The sequence below is a fragment of the Anopheles arabiensis genome, chromosome 3, assembly GCF_016920715.1.
Source record: "Anopheles arabiensis isolate DONGOLA chromosome 3, AaraD3, whole genome shotgun sequence".
NCBI classification, from domain to species: domain Eukaryota; kingdom Metazoa; phylum Arthropoda; class Insecta; order Diptera; family Culicidae; genus Anopheles; species Anopheles arabiensis.
In genome coordinates this window covers 33,355,057-33,369,826 of record NC_053518.1, presented here as the reverse complement: position 1 = coordinate 33,369,826, position 14,770 = coordinate 33,355,057, and the positions used below count along the sequence as shown (strand labels likewise).

General features: G+C 48.4%; 3 protein-coding genes and 1 long non-coding RNA gene across 5 annotated transcripts; 2 read left to right on the top strand and 2 right to left on the bottom strand.

The window, feature by feature from the left end:
• The first annotated feature begins 6,632 nt into the window (after window positions 1–6,632).
• LOC120903080 (stress-activated protein kinase JNK-like) lies at window positions 6,633–11,934 on the top strand. Of its 2 annotated transcripts, none has more exons than XM_040312294.1 (4): window positions 6,633–7,348; window positions 10,212–10,388; window positions 10,475–10,604; window positions 10,679–11,934. In XM_040312294.1, the coding sequence occupies exons 1-4, from the start codon at window positions 7,122–7,124 to the stop codon at window positions 11,552–11,554; spliced, it is 1,410 nt and encodes a 469-aa protein (XP_040168228.1). In that variant the 5' UTR covers window positions 6,633–7,121; the 3' UTR covers window positions 11,555–11,934. The 2 variants fall into 2 exon arrangements, with proteins under 2 accessions (XP_040168228.1, XP_040168229.1); XM_040312295.1 differs by lacking the exon at window positions 6,633–7,348 and adding an exon at window positions 7,823–7,918.
• LOC120903082 lies at window positions 7,284–8,604 on the bottom strand. The gene is made up of 3 exons (XR_005739532.1): window positions 8,539–8,604; window positions 7,812–7,941; window positions 7,284–7,390 (listed from the first exon to the last, which is right to left on the bottom strand). It is a non-coding gene; the product is annotated as an uncharacterized LOC120903082 (long non-coding RNA).
• On the bottom strand, window positions 11,867–13,576 carry LOC120903081 (cyclin-dependent kinase 1). The gene is made up of 2 exons (XM_040312296.1): window positions 13,220–13,576; window positions 11,867–13,140 (listed from the first exon to the last, which is right to left on the bottom strand). Exons 1-2 carry the CDS (start codon window positions 13,366–13,368, stop codon window positions 12,393–12,395), a joined length of 897 nt encoding a protein of 298 aa, XP_040168230.1. The 5' UTR covers window positions 13,369–13,576; the 3' UTR covers window positions 11,867–12,392.
• A 321-nt stretch (window positions 13,577–13,897) lies between these two features.
• On the top strand, window positions 13,898–14,769 carry LOC120901286 (methyltransferase N6AMT1). Its single transcript, XM_040309021.1, has one exon. The coding sequence runs from the start codon at window positions 13,968–13,970 to the stop codon at window positions 14,661–14,663; it is 696 nt and encodes a 231-aa protein (XP_040164955.1). The 5' UTR covers window positions 13,898–13,967; the 3' UTR covers window positions 14,664–14,769.
• The last annotated feature ends 1 nt before the right edge of the window (window position 14,770 follows it).

Below are 14,770 nucleotides of genomic sequence, written 5' to 3'. Positions count from 1 at the left end.
GCCCAATAAGAGAGAGGAGCGTCACACTAGCGAGAGCGAGACATGGTGAGAGTGTGGATCGATAGAGCTACCTCCTGATTTGGATGATCTCCTGTTACGATGCCTGGTATTTTGGTCCGCGTTAGTAGCGTTTTGATTGGTCGCAGCATCCTTCAGAGGTAGCGGAAGGAGCGAGAGAAGCGATACACACTCTGCTCGTCATCTTTCCTCTCGCATGATAAGAGCATGTGATAAGCGCCCAATAAGAGAGAGGAGCGTTAGATCTTCTCACACTAGCGAGAGCAAGACATGGTGAGAGTGTGGATCGATAGAGCTACCTCCTGATTTGGATGATCTCCTGGTATGATGCCTGGTATTTTGGTCCACGCTGGAAGCGTTTCGATTGGCCGCAGCATCCCTCTAAGCTAGCGGAAGGAGTGAGAGAAGCGATACACACTCCGCCCGTCATCTTTCCTCTCGCATGATAAGAGCATGTGATAAGCGCCCAATAAGAGAGAGGAACGTTAGATCTTCTCACACTAGCGAGAGCAAGACATGGTGAGAGTGTGGATCGATAGAGCTACCTCCTGATTTGGATGATCTTCTGTTACGATGCCTGGTATTTTGGTCCGCGTTAGTAGCGTTTTGATTGGTCGCAGCATCCTTCAGAGGTAGCGGAAGGAGCGAGAGAAGCGATACACACTCTGCTCGTCATCTTTCCTCTCGCATGATAAGAGCATGTGATAAGCGCCCAATAAGAGAGAGGAGCGTTAGATCTTCTCACACTAGCGAGAGCGAGACATGGTGAGAGTGTGGATCGATAGAGCTACCTCCTGATTTGGATGATCTCCTGGTATGATGCCTGGTATTTTGGTCCACGCTGGAAGCGTTTCGATTGGCCGCAGCATCCCTCTAAGCTAGCGGAAGGAGTGAGAGAAGCGATACACACTCCGCCCGTCATCTTTCCTCTCGCATGATAAGAGCATGTGATAAGCGCCCAATAAGAGAGAGGAGCGTTAGATCTTCTCACACTAGCGAGAGCAAGACATGGTGAGAGTGTGGATCGATAGAGCTACCTCCTGATTTGGATGATCTCCTGTTACGATGCCTGGTATTTTGGTCCGCGTTAGTAGCGTTTTGATTGGTCGCAGCATCCTTTAGAGGTAGCGGAAGGAGCGAGAGAAGCGATACACACTCTCCTCGTCATCTTTCCTCTCGCATGATAAGAGCATGTGATAAGCGCCCAATAAGAGAGAGGAGCGTCACACTAGCGAGAGCGAGACATGGTGAGAGTGTGGATCGATAGAGCTACCTCCTGATTTGGATGATCTCCTGTTACGATGCCTGGTATTTTGGTCCGCGTTAGTAGCGTTTCGATTGGTCGCAGCATCCTTTAGAGGTAGCGGAAGGAGCGAGAGAAGCGATACACACTCTCCTCGTCATCTTTTCTCTCGTGTGATAAGAGCATGTGATAAGCGCCCAATAAGAGAGAGGAGCGTTAGATCTTCTCACACTAGCGAGAGCAAGACATGGTGAGAGTGTGGATCGATAGAGCTACCTCCTGATTTGGATGATCTCCTGTTACGATGCCTGGTATTTTGGTCCGCGTTAGTAGCGTTTTGATTGGTCGCAGCATCCTTCAGAGGTAGCGGAAGGAGCGAGAGAAGCGATACACACTCTGCTCGTCATCTTTCCTCTCGCATGATAAGAGCATGTGATAAGCGCCCAATAAGAGAGAGGAGCGTTAGATCTTCTCACACTAGCGAGAGCGAGACATGGTGAGAGTGTGGATCGATAGAGCTACCTCCTGATTTGGATGATCTCCTGGTATGATGCCTGGTATTTTGGTCCACGCTGGAAGCGTTTCGATTGGCCGCAGCATCCCTCTAAGCTAGCGGAAGGAGTGAGAGAAGCGATACACACTCCGCCCGTCATCTTTCCTCTCGCATGATAAGAGCATGTGATAAGCGCCCAATAAGAGAGAGGAGCGTTAGATCTTCTCACACTAGCGAGAGCAAGACATGGTGAGAGTGTGGATCGATAGAGCTACCTCCTGATTTGGATGATCTCCTGTTACGATGCCTGGTATTTTGGTCCGCGTTAGTAGCGTTTCGATTGGTCGCAGCATCCTTTAGAGGTAGCGGAAGGAGCGAGAGAAAGGATACACACTCTCCTCGTCATCTTTTCTCTCGTGTGATAAGAGCATGTGATAAGCGCCCAATAAGAGAGAGGAGCGTTAGATCTTCTCACACTAATGAGTGCGAGACATGGTGAGAGTGTGGATCGATAGAGCTACCTCCTGATTTGGATGATCTCCTGTTACGATGCCTGGTATTTTGGTCCGCGTTAGTAGCGTTTCGATTGGTCGCAGCATCCTTCAGAGGTAGCGGAAGGAGCGAGAGAAACGATACACACTCCGCCCGTCATCTTTCCTCTCGCATGATAAGAGCATGTGATAAGCGCCTAATACCAGAGATAAGGCAGTATACCACTAGAAAACGTGAGAGCACAGAACGTAGGCGTTTTCTCTCATTTAAAAAAAATATCTGCATATTTGTCCTTTTTAACACGTGTCACTAACACGTGTTTACAGTCGATCATCAAACACATGAATTATCTTTTATCCGATTGCTATTTGCTCACCATACCACCGTACAGCAGTAATCTCTAATTGCCCGTTGTTGCTCCTCCCTCTTTCTGTTAGACTGATACATCATGCACGCCATTTATCAGCAGGAATTAGGAAGCAATTAGCAGGAATTGATAGATTGTGTATGTGTAAGCTTATCTCGTACAATCACACGATAGTAACCTGTCCTTTCCTCATCCCTTTCTCTGTGCTACTCTTTCTCTTCAATGAACGCGCGTTTCGTCACACGCAGGAAGAAGCCGGCAAGCGCGCGCGCGAGGCGCATGAATCATCAACGAGCGCGTGCTTACCCTGACCATGGCAATCACAAGACCGGCACCACACCGACACATATCTTCTCTGACGTCACTGCCGTAAACAACGGCCGCCGCCGCTCCAGTGTTGCGCAATGGACCGCGAGAACGCGCCAACATGCGCCACCGAGAGCAATACGCGCAGCTCTCTGCGAGAGATACCCTTCTCGCGCATTGCCAGCTGATCGAGCATTGCGCGGCGGCACGAAGAAGCGCTTTGAGCGCCAAAACCTCGCCAATCTTGGTAACACAATATTCGTGAGAAAATTTGCATTTGATTTGCAGCGAGAGAGCTGCTATCTTCGATCTTCGATGTGAAACGATGAAAGGAACAGCATCGCTGACTCATCATCGTGATCGCGTTCCCTATGTCGGTGTGTCGGCTGGCCAGGCCGGTTGCCAGTGTCTGGGTGATAAAAAAACCTGCTTTTTCTGGATCACAGAGGCGCGCCACACGGAGCTTTTCACTTCACCGCCGTGACATTTTGAAGCAACGGGACGAATCTTTGTCGATCAAGCGCTGGTGGTGGCGTCTCGTCAGCTTCTTCATCTGCCATCTGCCAGCCGTCGATGAGTCACGTCAGTTTATGCGCCGGGGCCCCCAAAAAATGTACCATATATCAAGGAACCAACAAGCTCTCGTCTGTGCTGAAATGGCGGCTTTTGGACTTTCCATTAAGATCGGGCTGAGTCTACAAAAATGATAAAGCGAAGCGGTTAGGGGGGGCTTGTCGCGTGCCTTATCAATGGCCGGACCGTACGTAGTGTTCAAGGTCCCAGCTGGACATGTTTGCGATTTATGATTCAATCATGCTATAAAGGCGCCTGCATATCTCGTGTATGTTTGGCATGGTGGCTTACTGAGTGGCTTACTGCAGACTAGGCCATCGTAAAGACCCAGTGGCTGACGATAAAACGTGCGCGCCCCCCAGTTTATTCTAGAAGTTTGTTATTATATGATTCATAACGACCGAAAGCCTTTGAATGAATGATTTGCGCAGATAACACTGTTCCAAATTGTGCTTTAGAAATGTATCTAAAGCCAACAACTAGGGCACTTGGGGGCACGTGCTTTTGGGGGTCATCAAACCGTTCCATATCGCTTTCTTCACACATGTGGGGGCACCATGAATCATCTTCTCCCCGGTGAGAGATAAGCAGAGGCGCTGATATTCTAACCGATGGCGTCACCTTCTCCTTCCTGCTGCTTATAACTCGGGCGACTCGGGCAAAAAAGCACGTGCGTGCTGTTGTCTTTCCGAATGGAACAGGCAATTCCCTTTTTCGGTTTGCTGCCCCGTGTAAGATAGCATTGTTGTCCATTTGTCACACCAGCTTGCAATAGCGTAACACATCATCTCCCGTGTGTGTGTCTGCTCTCTGCATTTGCGCTTAGCTTATCGCAGTATGAATGGAGGAGGGCATTAGACGCGTAATGAACGCGTCCGGTGTCCGGATGTTCCTCCCAGTCATAAAAGCACATTTTAAGCCGTTTATCATACCTACAAATAGTCATAGAGTCAACCCTAAACAACTTTGAGGTGCTCCAATGACTTCTGGATTGCCTTTACGTATGCTTTTTACGTTTTCGACAAACTTTGGTAGTTTTCGTCTCCAAAATTGTTGTGAATGCTGCACTCTGATTTTAATGTTTTTGTGTTTCGCTTTTCTTCTCTATATTTTGAACATCAAGTATAACTGATCTGCTAAATTCGCTCGATCCTCTTAGTTGCTTGGCTTTCTTGGTATTAATCTCTGGTAGTCTACCATAGTCTATCCGGATGAGACTTTCTTTATTTTATCTACTCCAGTATCTTTTTCCTATCAACTCCAGTTCACCATTAGAGGTCCTTATTTTATAGGTCAACCCTACCCTAACTTTGATTCCTGTTCGTAATTCAACCTTAATGTCCGCCAAATGGTCCTAACCTTTGACAATTCTGGAAAGCATCTCATGCGCGTAGTCCCATAGATCGCCAAACCAAGACAATTTTGAATTCAGGATTCAATTAATAAAAAAAATAAATTAACAGAGTTCTTCAGAACATAAGATATACCTCCTGAAAATAACTTTAGCCCTAATAAAGACTTTAACAAGAATTGCCACACAAAGGTATTGGAAAGACACTATAAATGACAAACAAAAACTTTGATAAGAAGCCTGTCAATTACGCGCTGTAGTTTCGTAATTGTCACTCCAGGTCGTTGCCAAGTTTGTAAATATTGAATTGTTGATGGAATTAGACTGAAGTCTGCCTAAGGTGTACTTCCAAGAGACCTACTTACCTACTCCAATTCCAAGTACAGTGAACTCTCTTGTATTTGACACCTCTCCAATTTGAAAAACCTCTCTTATTTGGGCATTTTTACAGTCCCTTTACTTCCAGTACATTTTTGTCCCTCTAATTTGGAAAACCTCTGAAATCTGTATCCCTTATATTTGTGTATGGTGTTGCCAAGGTTATTGAAAGATGTAAGCTCAAATTGGCGATTCTGTTCGCAGTTTCCTATAGCAACAGTTAAGGCTGCATACTAAATGTTCTTTCTCTTTCTTGTTTGTATGGACCTTTCATTCACTTTCAACCTCTGTAATTTGAAAACCCCTCTTATTCGACAGTCCCATCGCCTCTCAAATATGTAAGAGAGAGTTGACTGTATTCACCTTGAGAAAATCTAGTCAGCCAAATCGCATATGCAACTTGGAGAAATTAGAGAGATGATCATCTTCAAACCATGAACATTTGCATCTTAAAGAAACAATTATTCTTGACAGACTACACCTTAGAGAGACTTCACTGTACTATACACCGTATTATACTCTTCATATTATCTTTCTAAAGATATCTTTCCAATGTTCTACTAAAGCCCTACTCCGAACATTTATGCTCATTAAAACTGGTCCAATAAAACTATCCCGGAACTGGTTGGTAGATAAACACATCTGCAATAACTGTGACCTTTAACACGCTGGTTTCCCCCCTAAAACAAACGAGGACGTGCGGTGGCCCTTGTGGACATTCCGTGCTTCGACCTATTGATCTAGCTACCAAAAGTCCCTGAACGAACGCACATCCGCCCCGAAAAAAAAAAAAAAAAACCTTGGGTGGGAGCGTTGTGGAGTTTCCCAGCATTAAGTAAACTAGAGGCAGCAGCACAAGCCGTATTATGTCCCAATATGCAAACCCGGGGGGGTGGTAGGGTGAGTGTTGCAATTTAAAAGAGAGTATGAGAGAGCGGACTGTCCCTTCCCTCAAAAAGAAGCCGAAAAGCCGTCTCCCAAACACGACGTCATCAACAGCGATTGCATTGATTGCGGTTTCGATTATCAGTACGAGCGTCCCTTTCCAAAACGTCCCTTGTTGCGCGAGCGATTGCGCGCACCACAGACAGAGAGAGAGAGAGAGAGAGAGAGAGAGAGAGAGAGAGAGAGAGAGAGAGAGAGAGAGAGAGTACGCGAACGGGAGTTTGATGCTCACTGCGCGCGACCGGACCCGTAGGTGTGCGCCAATGGACTAACAAAACACACCTTTAGGCCGCGGCACGGCAGGGGGCCCACAGCACCGTATGGCTGTCTGTCTGTGTGTGTCTTGTTCTGCACGTTTGATGATTCATTGAACAAAAACTTGTCCCGCGGCCACAAGACAGCGGTAGCCGCGGCTGGTTGGGCTGGCGGTAACGACGTCGTCGTCGTCGTCGTGGTTGTTGTTTGTGAGCGCGAACGCAGTCGAACATGCGCGCACGCTCGCGCAACATCGTCGCGGGGTAACACAGTCTTAAGCATCCCGGCGCTGCGATCGGTCGCGTTTGTTTTTTGCGCTCTTCCAATTTCTTCTCGCGAGGTATAAAGATCATGTTGTTGGCGTTGTGTGTTCGTCGGATGATGATGATGATGTCCACCGTTGTCGCGATCGGTGTTATTTGCGCCCGCCACCTGAAGAGTGTGTGAGCGCGCGCGCGCACGCTTGACGAGCCGGACACAAAGGAGTGTGTTTTGCCGCGGATATACAACACTTGTGGGTGGCGCACACGTTGCGCTTTTATGTTATTGTTCTAACGCACAGTTTGGTTCGAAAAAAAACACGAAAAGAAAGTTCACGCTCCTGCTGTTGTGCCAGTGCCAGTGAGTGGGTTTGTGCGAAAGGGAACTTACCCGCGTGTTTGGCCCTGCGACGGGTCTCTGGATCGTGTGTGGTGTGTGTATGTGTGTATGCGAATGTAAAGTTCTTTGTTTACGGTGTGTTGTGCTTCTTCAAACGGAGGTGGTGCGCGAGCGCGTGCCAACAGACACGTACACACACAACACCGTTCGCGATCGTGTGCAGAGTTCAATTCGAGTTCGTCCGCGCTGCTGTCCTCCTGCTGTTCCTGTTTGCTTCCAAAGGTGCCAAAAACTTCCGAAAAGACGAGCAAACGTCACGCCACCCAGGTGAGTTGTGGTATCCTTCTTCACACCAGCTGACTCATCGATCTGCAGAGATAGAGAAATAGAGAGAGAGAGAGCACACGAAAAATTCCATTAGTCAGCTGTAACTCACGCACTCACGCCAGACGCACGCACGCACGCACGCACGATCTGGGAGATTCCAAAACAAAAACGAAATGAGTAAAGCGAGGACCGGCGCCCGGCCGATCACGTTCCCAACCGTCGCAGTCGGAAACGGTAGACATACCAGGCGTTACGGCCCAACACTGCCGTGCACCAACAGCGGCAGCGCGCTCGGTTGGATTTGCGAAACTCCGATCGATGACGTCGCGCGATCGTGTTCGTGCGCGTTCGCGGAACTGTGCGTGAGTAAGCGGCGCGCAATATAGCATCATCTCTCGCGTACGTAACAAAAAGGGCGCTATGTGTGTGTTTAGTAGTGGTGGTGTTCCCTTCTGTTACTTACCGCCGATCAGAGTGTGAACGGTGGAGCTAGAACCGTTTGCCCTCCCGTTTTTGGCTGGATCAGCTGTGTTAGAAAGGGCGTTGCGCGAGCTGTTCTCTCTGCCAGGGGTGAGCAACCTGCAAAGGGTGGCCTTTGGAAAAGATTTTTAGTCATATAATTGCAAAACACAAGAACGTATGGATTGCTATTTCGGTAGCTATGGGAAACATCTGTGAACTTCATATGACGGATATTGGACTCTATTGGCACCCTTTTTGGACAGGCTACTTGGAAATTCCAATTTTATTTGTCCAACAAGGGTGCTATAGAGTCCAATTCCCATTACATTAAGTTAATTACACGTAAGAAGGAGTCAATAAAGTGTCCCACAGCTATGAGAACTCCTGGAAAACCCTGTAATATACTGTTCAGACAGTAACTTAAGCTTCTTCATGTATCATTTGAGGAAACTATTTAAATCGGGAAAATCGTGTTGATGAAAGGAGACTTTTTGTAGGTATTTTGAGCATTTTGGTGGTATTGAGTTATCCATTTGTGATTAGTTTTTTACTTCAAATTTTTGCACCTCAAACCTATTTGTAAAAATGATTAATTTTATTAACCGAAAAACATTCTTTCGCTCTGTAGTGTTTATTTGAAAATGACACCTTTACTAAATGTTGATTAATTATTTGTTTATAAAACGATGCTCATTTCTCGCAACATAGACCAATGATTATTCACTTACCCAGTGTTACCACAGCTTTTTGGTGTTGGTTTGGTGCAGCAGTGTCCAAGATCGCTCCGTCAGCGTTATCCCGGTTTAAATGGCGAACACCTCCATGCCTCCATTTTTACTTCTGCTTGGGCTTACCACGCCTCCTCTGATCTTGTGGCCGGCATAAAGGAACTTTCGAGCCGGGTCGTCGCTTGCTACAGTCAACTCGCACAACTTAACAACATGTCCGTCGTGGGTTCAAGCCTCGTATGGACTGTCCCCCCGTAGCAAGGGATGACTTATCCGACTGCGTGGAGCTGAATAAGTCTCGTAAACCTATATCGTCCAATTTCCATGCGTATCACATGAACGACCAAAAATTATTCGATTTTGCAGTATTCCTTGAATGCCGCCTGCTCTATAAGTAAAACTTGGAAGAAGTTTCATCCTAAAAAAATGGATTTTTTCATTTAAAAAAATAATAAAAATGAAACAAAATTTGAGGGCTTACCCGCTTGAACACCCCTGACGCGCTAGACAACGTTGTTCCGTACGCTCTTTGTTGACCTACTCTCCATACTGCACACACAGACACACATTTGCGATCACCTCCACACATCCGCGACCGTTTGATCGAGTAGGCGGGTGCGCGACCGTTCTCTCAAAACCTTCCCAAATCATCACCAGCATCATCATCATGATCAAACCGTCTGTGTGAGTTGCTGCTGGTGCCCTTCGCACGTGGTGAACGGTATGATGACGACGACGCTACTGATGATGTTACTCCCTCACTCTCTCTCACGTATTGAGCGAATTTCACGCTAGCGAACGATGACGTGTTTATCGCATTGTATGTGGCGTCAAATCAATCACCGCACACACCAGAGCGTACCCTCCAAACTCGTTCGTTCCCACCACTATCCCTCCAACGATTCCGACAATTCGGAACTGGATGATTCATGCAGTACACCGCACTTGGTGGAGGAGCGGTGGTCGTGTCATCTAAAAAGGAGGAGCAAAAGGGAAGTTAGAAATAAAAACAATGATGGCACACACCGATGTCATACCGATCCATTACCACACACTCACCGCGGTCGTTCACATTATCAGACACCCATTAGTTCATCTCCATTACCGATACCTTCCCCGAGTGCGGGGGGGATTGTCATAAACTCACCAACTAGAAGCTACGGTGGTACCCCCCTGCGTGTCATCGTTTGTTTTAAGAAATGAAGATCACACTCTTATCAGACGACGAACCTGTTCTCCGCTTCGATTCGAGCTTCTCTGGACGCTCCCCGTCCAGTTTTTTTGAAGGGCAATAAATTCCTCGCCCATGTTGAATGGGTTCCATTATGTACTGGACTAAATGGCCGTTAGCACACCTTTTCCTTCCTTTTCCGTAGCCTGCTTTTTTCCGGGTCCGATGCGCAGCACAATGTGTCTTCTTGTAACGCTCGTTAAAAAGTCCCACGGCTTACTGTGCTCGAGGGGGGCACCCACAGCCCAAAGATTGCACATTAGCCAAAGGTGCTAATCGAACGGGCAAACATGTCTTCCCACAGCCTACTACAGTGTGTCTCTCTCTGTGTGTCTGTGCGATGGTTTCCCTTCATTACGCTAAATAAACACTCCAATTTAGGGGAACACTCCTCAAAAATGGTTAAAAAGCTTACCTGACACTCTCTCTCTCCTCTTTTCAGCATGCAATCTCAAGAGGAAGCTGCAGAGGGCACGGAGGGTGTCCACAACAAACCCGCCGGCGGTGACAATGCTCCAGCAAATCCACCGAGTTCGAATGAGTTCTACTTCCATCTGCCGGCTCGCTTTCCTGCCTCACACATGATGCCGATCGGGATCGGTGTACAGGGTGCCGTGTGGTAAGCTTTAATGCCTCTAGAATTAGAAGAAAAAAAAAACAATAATTTAGCAATATTTAATCAATGTTCTTATCACAACATTACAGTAGTGCCGTGGATATAAAGACGGGCAGAAGGTTAGCAGTGAAGAAGCTGTCGCAACCATTCCAGGATGTTACCTTTGCCAAGCGCGCCTACCGTGAGCTGAAGCTGATGCGGCTGGTCGATCATCCCAATGTGAGAGAGGCTTTCTTTTTTCTCTGCTTCTCCAACTACAGCAACTAACATCTTCTCCTAACAACATCTTCCAGATCATTAAGCTCCTGTACGCTTACACCCCGCAGCAAACGCTCGACACCTTCCGCGATGTGTACATCTTCACCGAGCTGATGGACAGCAGCCTGCAGCACGTGTTCGGTACCAAGCTCGACCACGAGCGCATATCCTTCCTCGTGTACCAAATGCTGTGCGGCATTCGCTACCTCCACTCGGCCGGCATCATCCACCGGGACCTGAAACCCTCCAACATTGTGGTACGCAAGAACTGTACGCTCAAGATACTGGACTTTGGGTTGGCGCGCAGCATCGACACCAGCTTCACTATGACGCAGTACGTCGTGACGCGCCACTACCGTGCGCCCGAGATCATCCTCAACATGGAGTACGACACCAAGGTGGACCTATGGTCGATCGGCTGCATCATGGCGGAGCTGATCACGGGGGCGGTCCTGTTCCCCGGCACCGACCATGTCGACCAGTGGATGCGCATCGTCGAAACGCTCGGTACGCCGCGGCCAGAGTTTATCGCACGCACAACACCCGGCACGCAGCGATACATTAGCAATCAGCCGGTGGTGGCGGGCCGTCCGTTTGGGGAGCTGTTTCCGGACGAGGTGTTTGAGGGGATGGCATCGCCGAATGTGCCCCAGCTGACGAACGATGCGGCAAGGGACTTTCTGCGCCGCATGCTCGCGTTTGATCCGCTGGAAAGGATTTCGGTGGACGAGGCGCTGGCCCATCCGTACGTTAGTGTGTGGTACTACGAGGAGGATGTGATGCGACCACCGCCGAAGCCGTACGATCATGCGCTCGATGCGCGGAACTTGACGGTGGAGCAGTGGAAGCGGTTGCTGTTTGAGGAGATTCAGGACATCCAGCGGACAATGTCGTTGGATGAGGAAGGGTGAAGGGGAGGGGGGGGTTACACAGTGGGATGGGAAGCAATCACACACACACACACACACACATCGAAGGCCATTTGCGTTTCCTTTCAAGAGGCTGTTATTTGTTAGTTTAGTCGCGTAGGGTAAGTAATGATGCTAGCTTTAAAATCCCTAGAGACTTGTGTATTGTAAGCAGAAACATTAGTGGGAACGTTCCTCTCAATCTCTCCCTAGGCATTTATACTTATTTACGTTATTAATGTTAGTGCAAGTTGTAGCGATACGTTAATATTGTTTTTTTTCTCTCAGTTTCAACGGTAAACGCGTCTCGATTGATTTGTGGTCGCTTTACTAAGAACATTGTTTATTAAATAAATTTTTGTAGAATATTTGTTCTTTAATAACGGAGCGAAGTGAAATAATTACTTACAATTCCTAGTGCCTGAACAGCCCGCAAAAGCGGTGCAGAGAGTCGAGTAGTGTTGGCGGGTGGGAGAGGAATGGCTTTTAGAAAAATGGGACACGACAAACGGGGGCCTTTCTTCGCGAGACGAATATTTACATCGACATACGTCCAACAAAATGGACACTAAACGAAGACGACGACGACGAGGCGGAGAAGATTGGAAAGAAAGAGTTTGGAATGAAAAAAGGTGGTGTGTGTGTGTTTTGTTTGTGTAAAAATGTACAGTAATAATTCCTAATAATTCGGCACACGCGGACAAACACACAAGCACAAACACGCGCGCAAATTCAGTAACATAATTCACGAGCGCACCTTGGAGAGAGAAAAAAAGAAGTGGAAAGGAATGGCAGAACACCTGACAGCGCAAGAGGGGAAGAAAAAAACGGGGAACTAAAATTACTCCGTCGGGATGTTGCACCGCTCGAACCCATCAAAATACTTGTGCTCGAGGATCTTCTTCGCCGAGATGCGCAGCATCGGATCGTAGATAAGGCACTTCTGCAGCAGATCGATACCGGCCGAATCCAGATTCGACACCTGACTAGCGAGATTGTTCTGCGTCCAGCACGGGAAGGAGGATTTGTAGTCCGGCAGCGAGGTCACCCCCGGCCAGATGTCATCCGTCGGCGTGCGCAGTATGCGGAACATCCGGAACAGCTGATCGATCTCCGAATCGCCCTGGAACAGTGGCTTCCGGGTGGCCATCTCGGCAAAGATACACCCAATCGACCAGATGTCCACGGGGCAGGAGTAGCGCAGCGACCCCAGCAGCACTTCCGGCGCCCGGTACCACAGCGTCACGATCTCGTGTGTGTAGTTGCGCACCGGGATGCCGAACGATCGGCCCAACCCAAAGTCGGCCACCTTGATCACGCCCTCCTTGTTGATGAGCAGATTCTGGGGCTTCAGATCGCGGTGCAGGACGCGCCGACGGTGACAGAACAGCATCGCGGCCGTGATCTGATACATGTAGCTCTTGACCAGATCCGCATCGATCATCTTCTCCGGCGGCAGGCTGTCCATGTACTTCTTCAGATCCATCGACAGGAACTCAAAGATTAGATAGAGCCGGTTCTCCTCCATCAGCACATCCTTCAGCGATACCACGTTCCGGTGCTTCAGTTCCTTCAGCAGGGAGATCTCTCTGTGGGAAGGAGGGGGGAGTTAGTACGGGCACACACACATACGCCACATCACGTGCAACGGGAACACTGTCCCCTTACCTGATCGCAGTCGATGGGATGCCCTCGTCCTCCGTTTCCAGCCGGATCTTCTTCATGGCCACGATCTCACCGGTGTGCTTGTTGCGTCCCTTGTACACCACACCGTACGTACCCTCGCCAATCTTTTCAATCTTCTGAAAGTCCTCCATCGCTCTGTGTGTGTGTGTGTTTCCTTTCGCTCTCACCACCGTTGCCCGTCTTTCGGGATCGTCTTTTTGGTCGAGTTTTTCACCGTTTTTTACAACACGCAGCAACAGGAAATGTTGCGACGAAAGGTGCCAACTACGATTTGTGGAGCGTTGTAAACAAGGTGCGAGCGCGGCATAAATGGCGTTCGTTATGTTTGAAAAGCAGCCCGAAGCGGACGTTAACTGCTCGACTGTCAGGCGGCGAGCGGTTGACGTTTACCGAGCGCGCTCGAAACAGTCGAGCAGTTTTTGATCGAAAAGCAATGGGGGGTGAAGGGAATGGTGTGTCGCGTGGATGACGAACTGTTTGTGTTTGTTTGGAATTTTATCGTCTCTTTGTATTGTGTAGCAAAATGAGACAGAAAAAAGATTTAACTTTATTTCTAATTATGACATCAACAAACTTCTTCCATTTGTCTGCAGGAAATATTTAAAATTATCCAGATGCTTTTCTTTCCTTTTTCCTTTTCCAGCCCCCTTTTGACATTTCACCACCGCTTGTTATTTGTAAACAAACACTTCCCCCAAAAAGGCACCCAAAACCACGCACGCACGCAGCAATGGAAACCCCTGTGTATAAATTCGAACCACACGATTACGATACGGTTTACGAACCAGCGGAAGATACGTTCCTACTGCTAGACGCACTAGAAGCCGAGCTCGACACGATAAAAGCACGCCAACCCTCGCTGTGCGTAGAGATCGGTCCCGGCAGCGGTGTGGTTATTGTCGCACTGAGCAAACATCTTCCCGCCGGGCAGACGCACTGCATCGGGTTCGACCTAAATCCGAACGCATGTCGAATGACCCAAAAAACTGCACATTTAAACGGCTCCCGGGTGGATGTTGTAAATATGGACTTACTTGCTGGACTACGGCCGACGAGTGTCGATTTGCTCGTGTTCAATCCACCGTACGTGCCGACGCAACCGGTCGCAACAACCGCACATGCAACAGCCTCGCTGGAAGAACACATCGATGAGTTTCGCTCTTCGGTGGACGTTGGTCAAACGTTGGTTCACGCCTGGGCCGGCGGTGCTGATGGGAGAGTCGTAACGGACCGGGTGCTGGCCGACCTGCCGAGGGTTCTCTCACCCACCGGGCTGTTTTACCTGTTGCTGCTGAAGGAGAACAAACCGGAGGAAGTGTTAGAGCAAATTAGGGGAATGAATTTACGGGGCAGCGTAATTAAGGAGCGAAGGATACGGGGGGAACATCTTTATGTGGTGAGGATCGAACGATCGGAGAGGAAATGATATGGAAAGGATGAAAGTTATAAACACTGTGATAAGAGAAAATGAAGGTTTCTCCAAGCAAAGCTGCTTTAGAAAGCAAATAAATGAACCCCATCTATCACTCATAT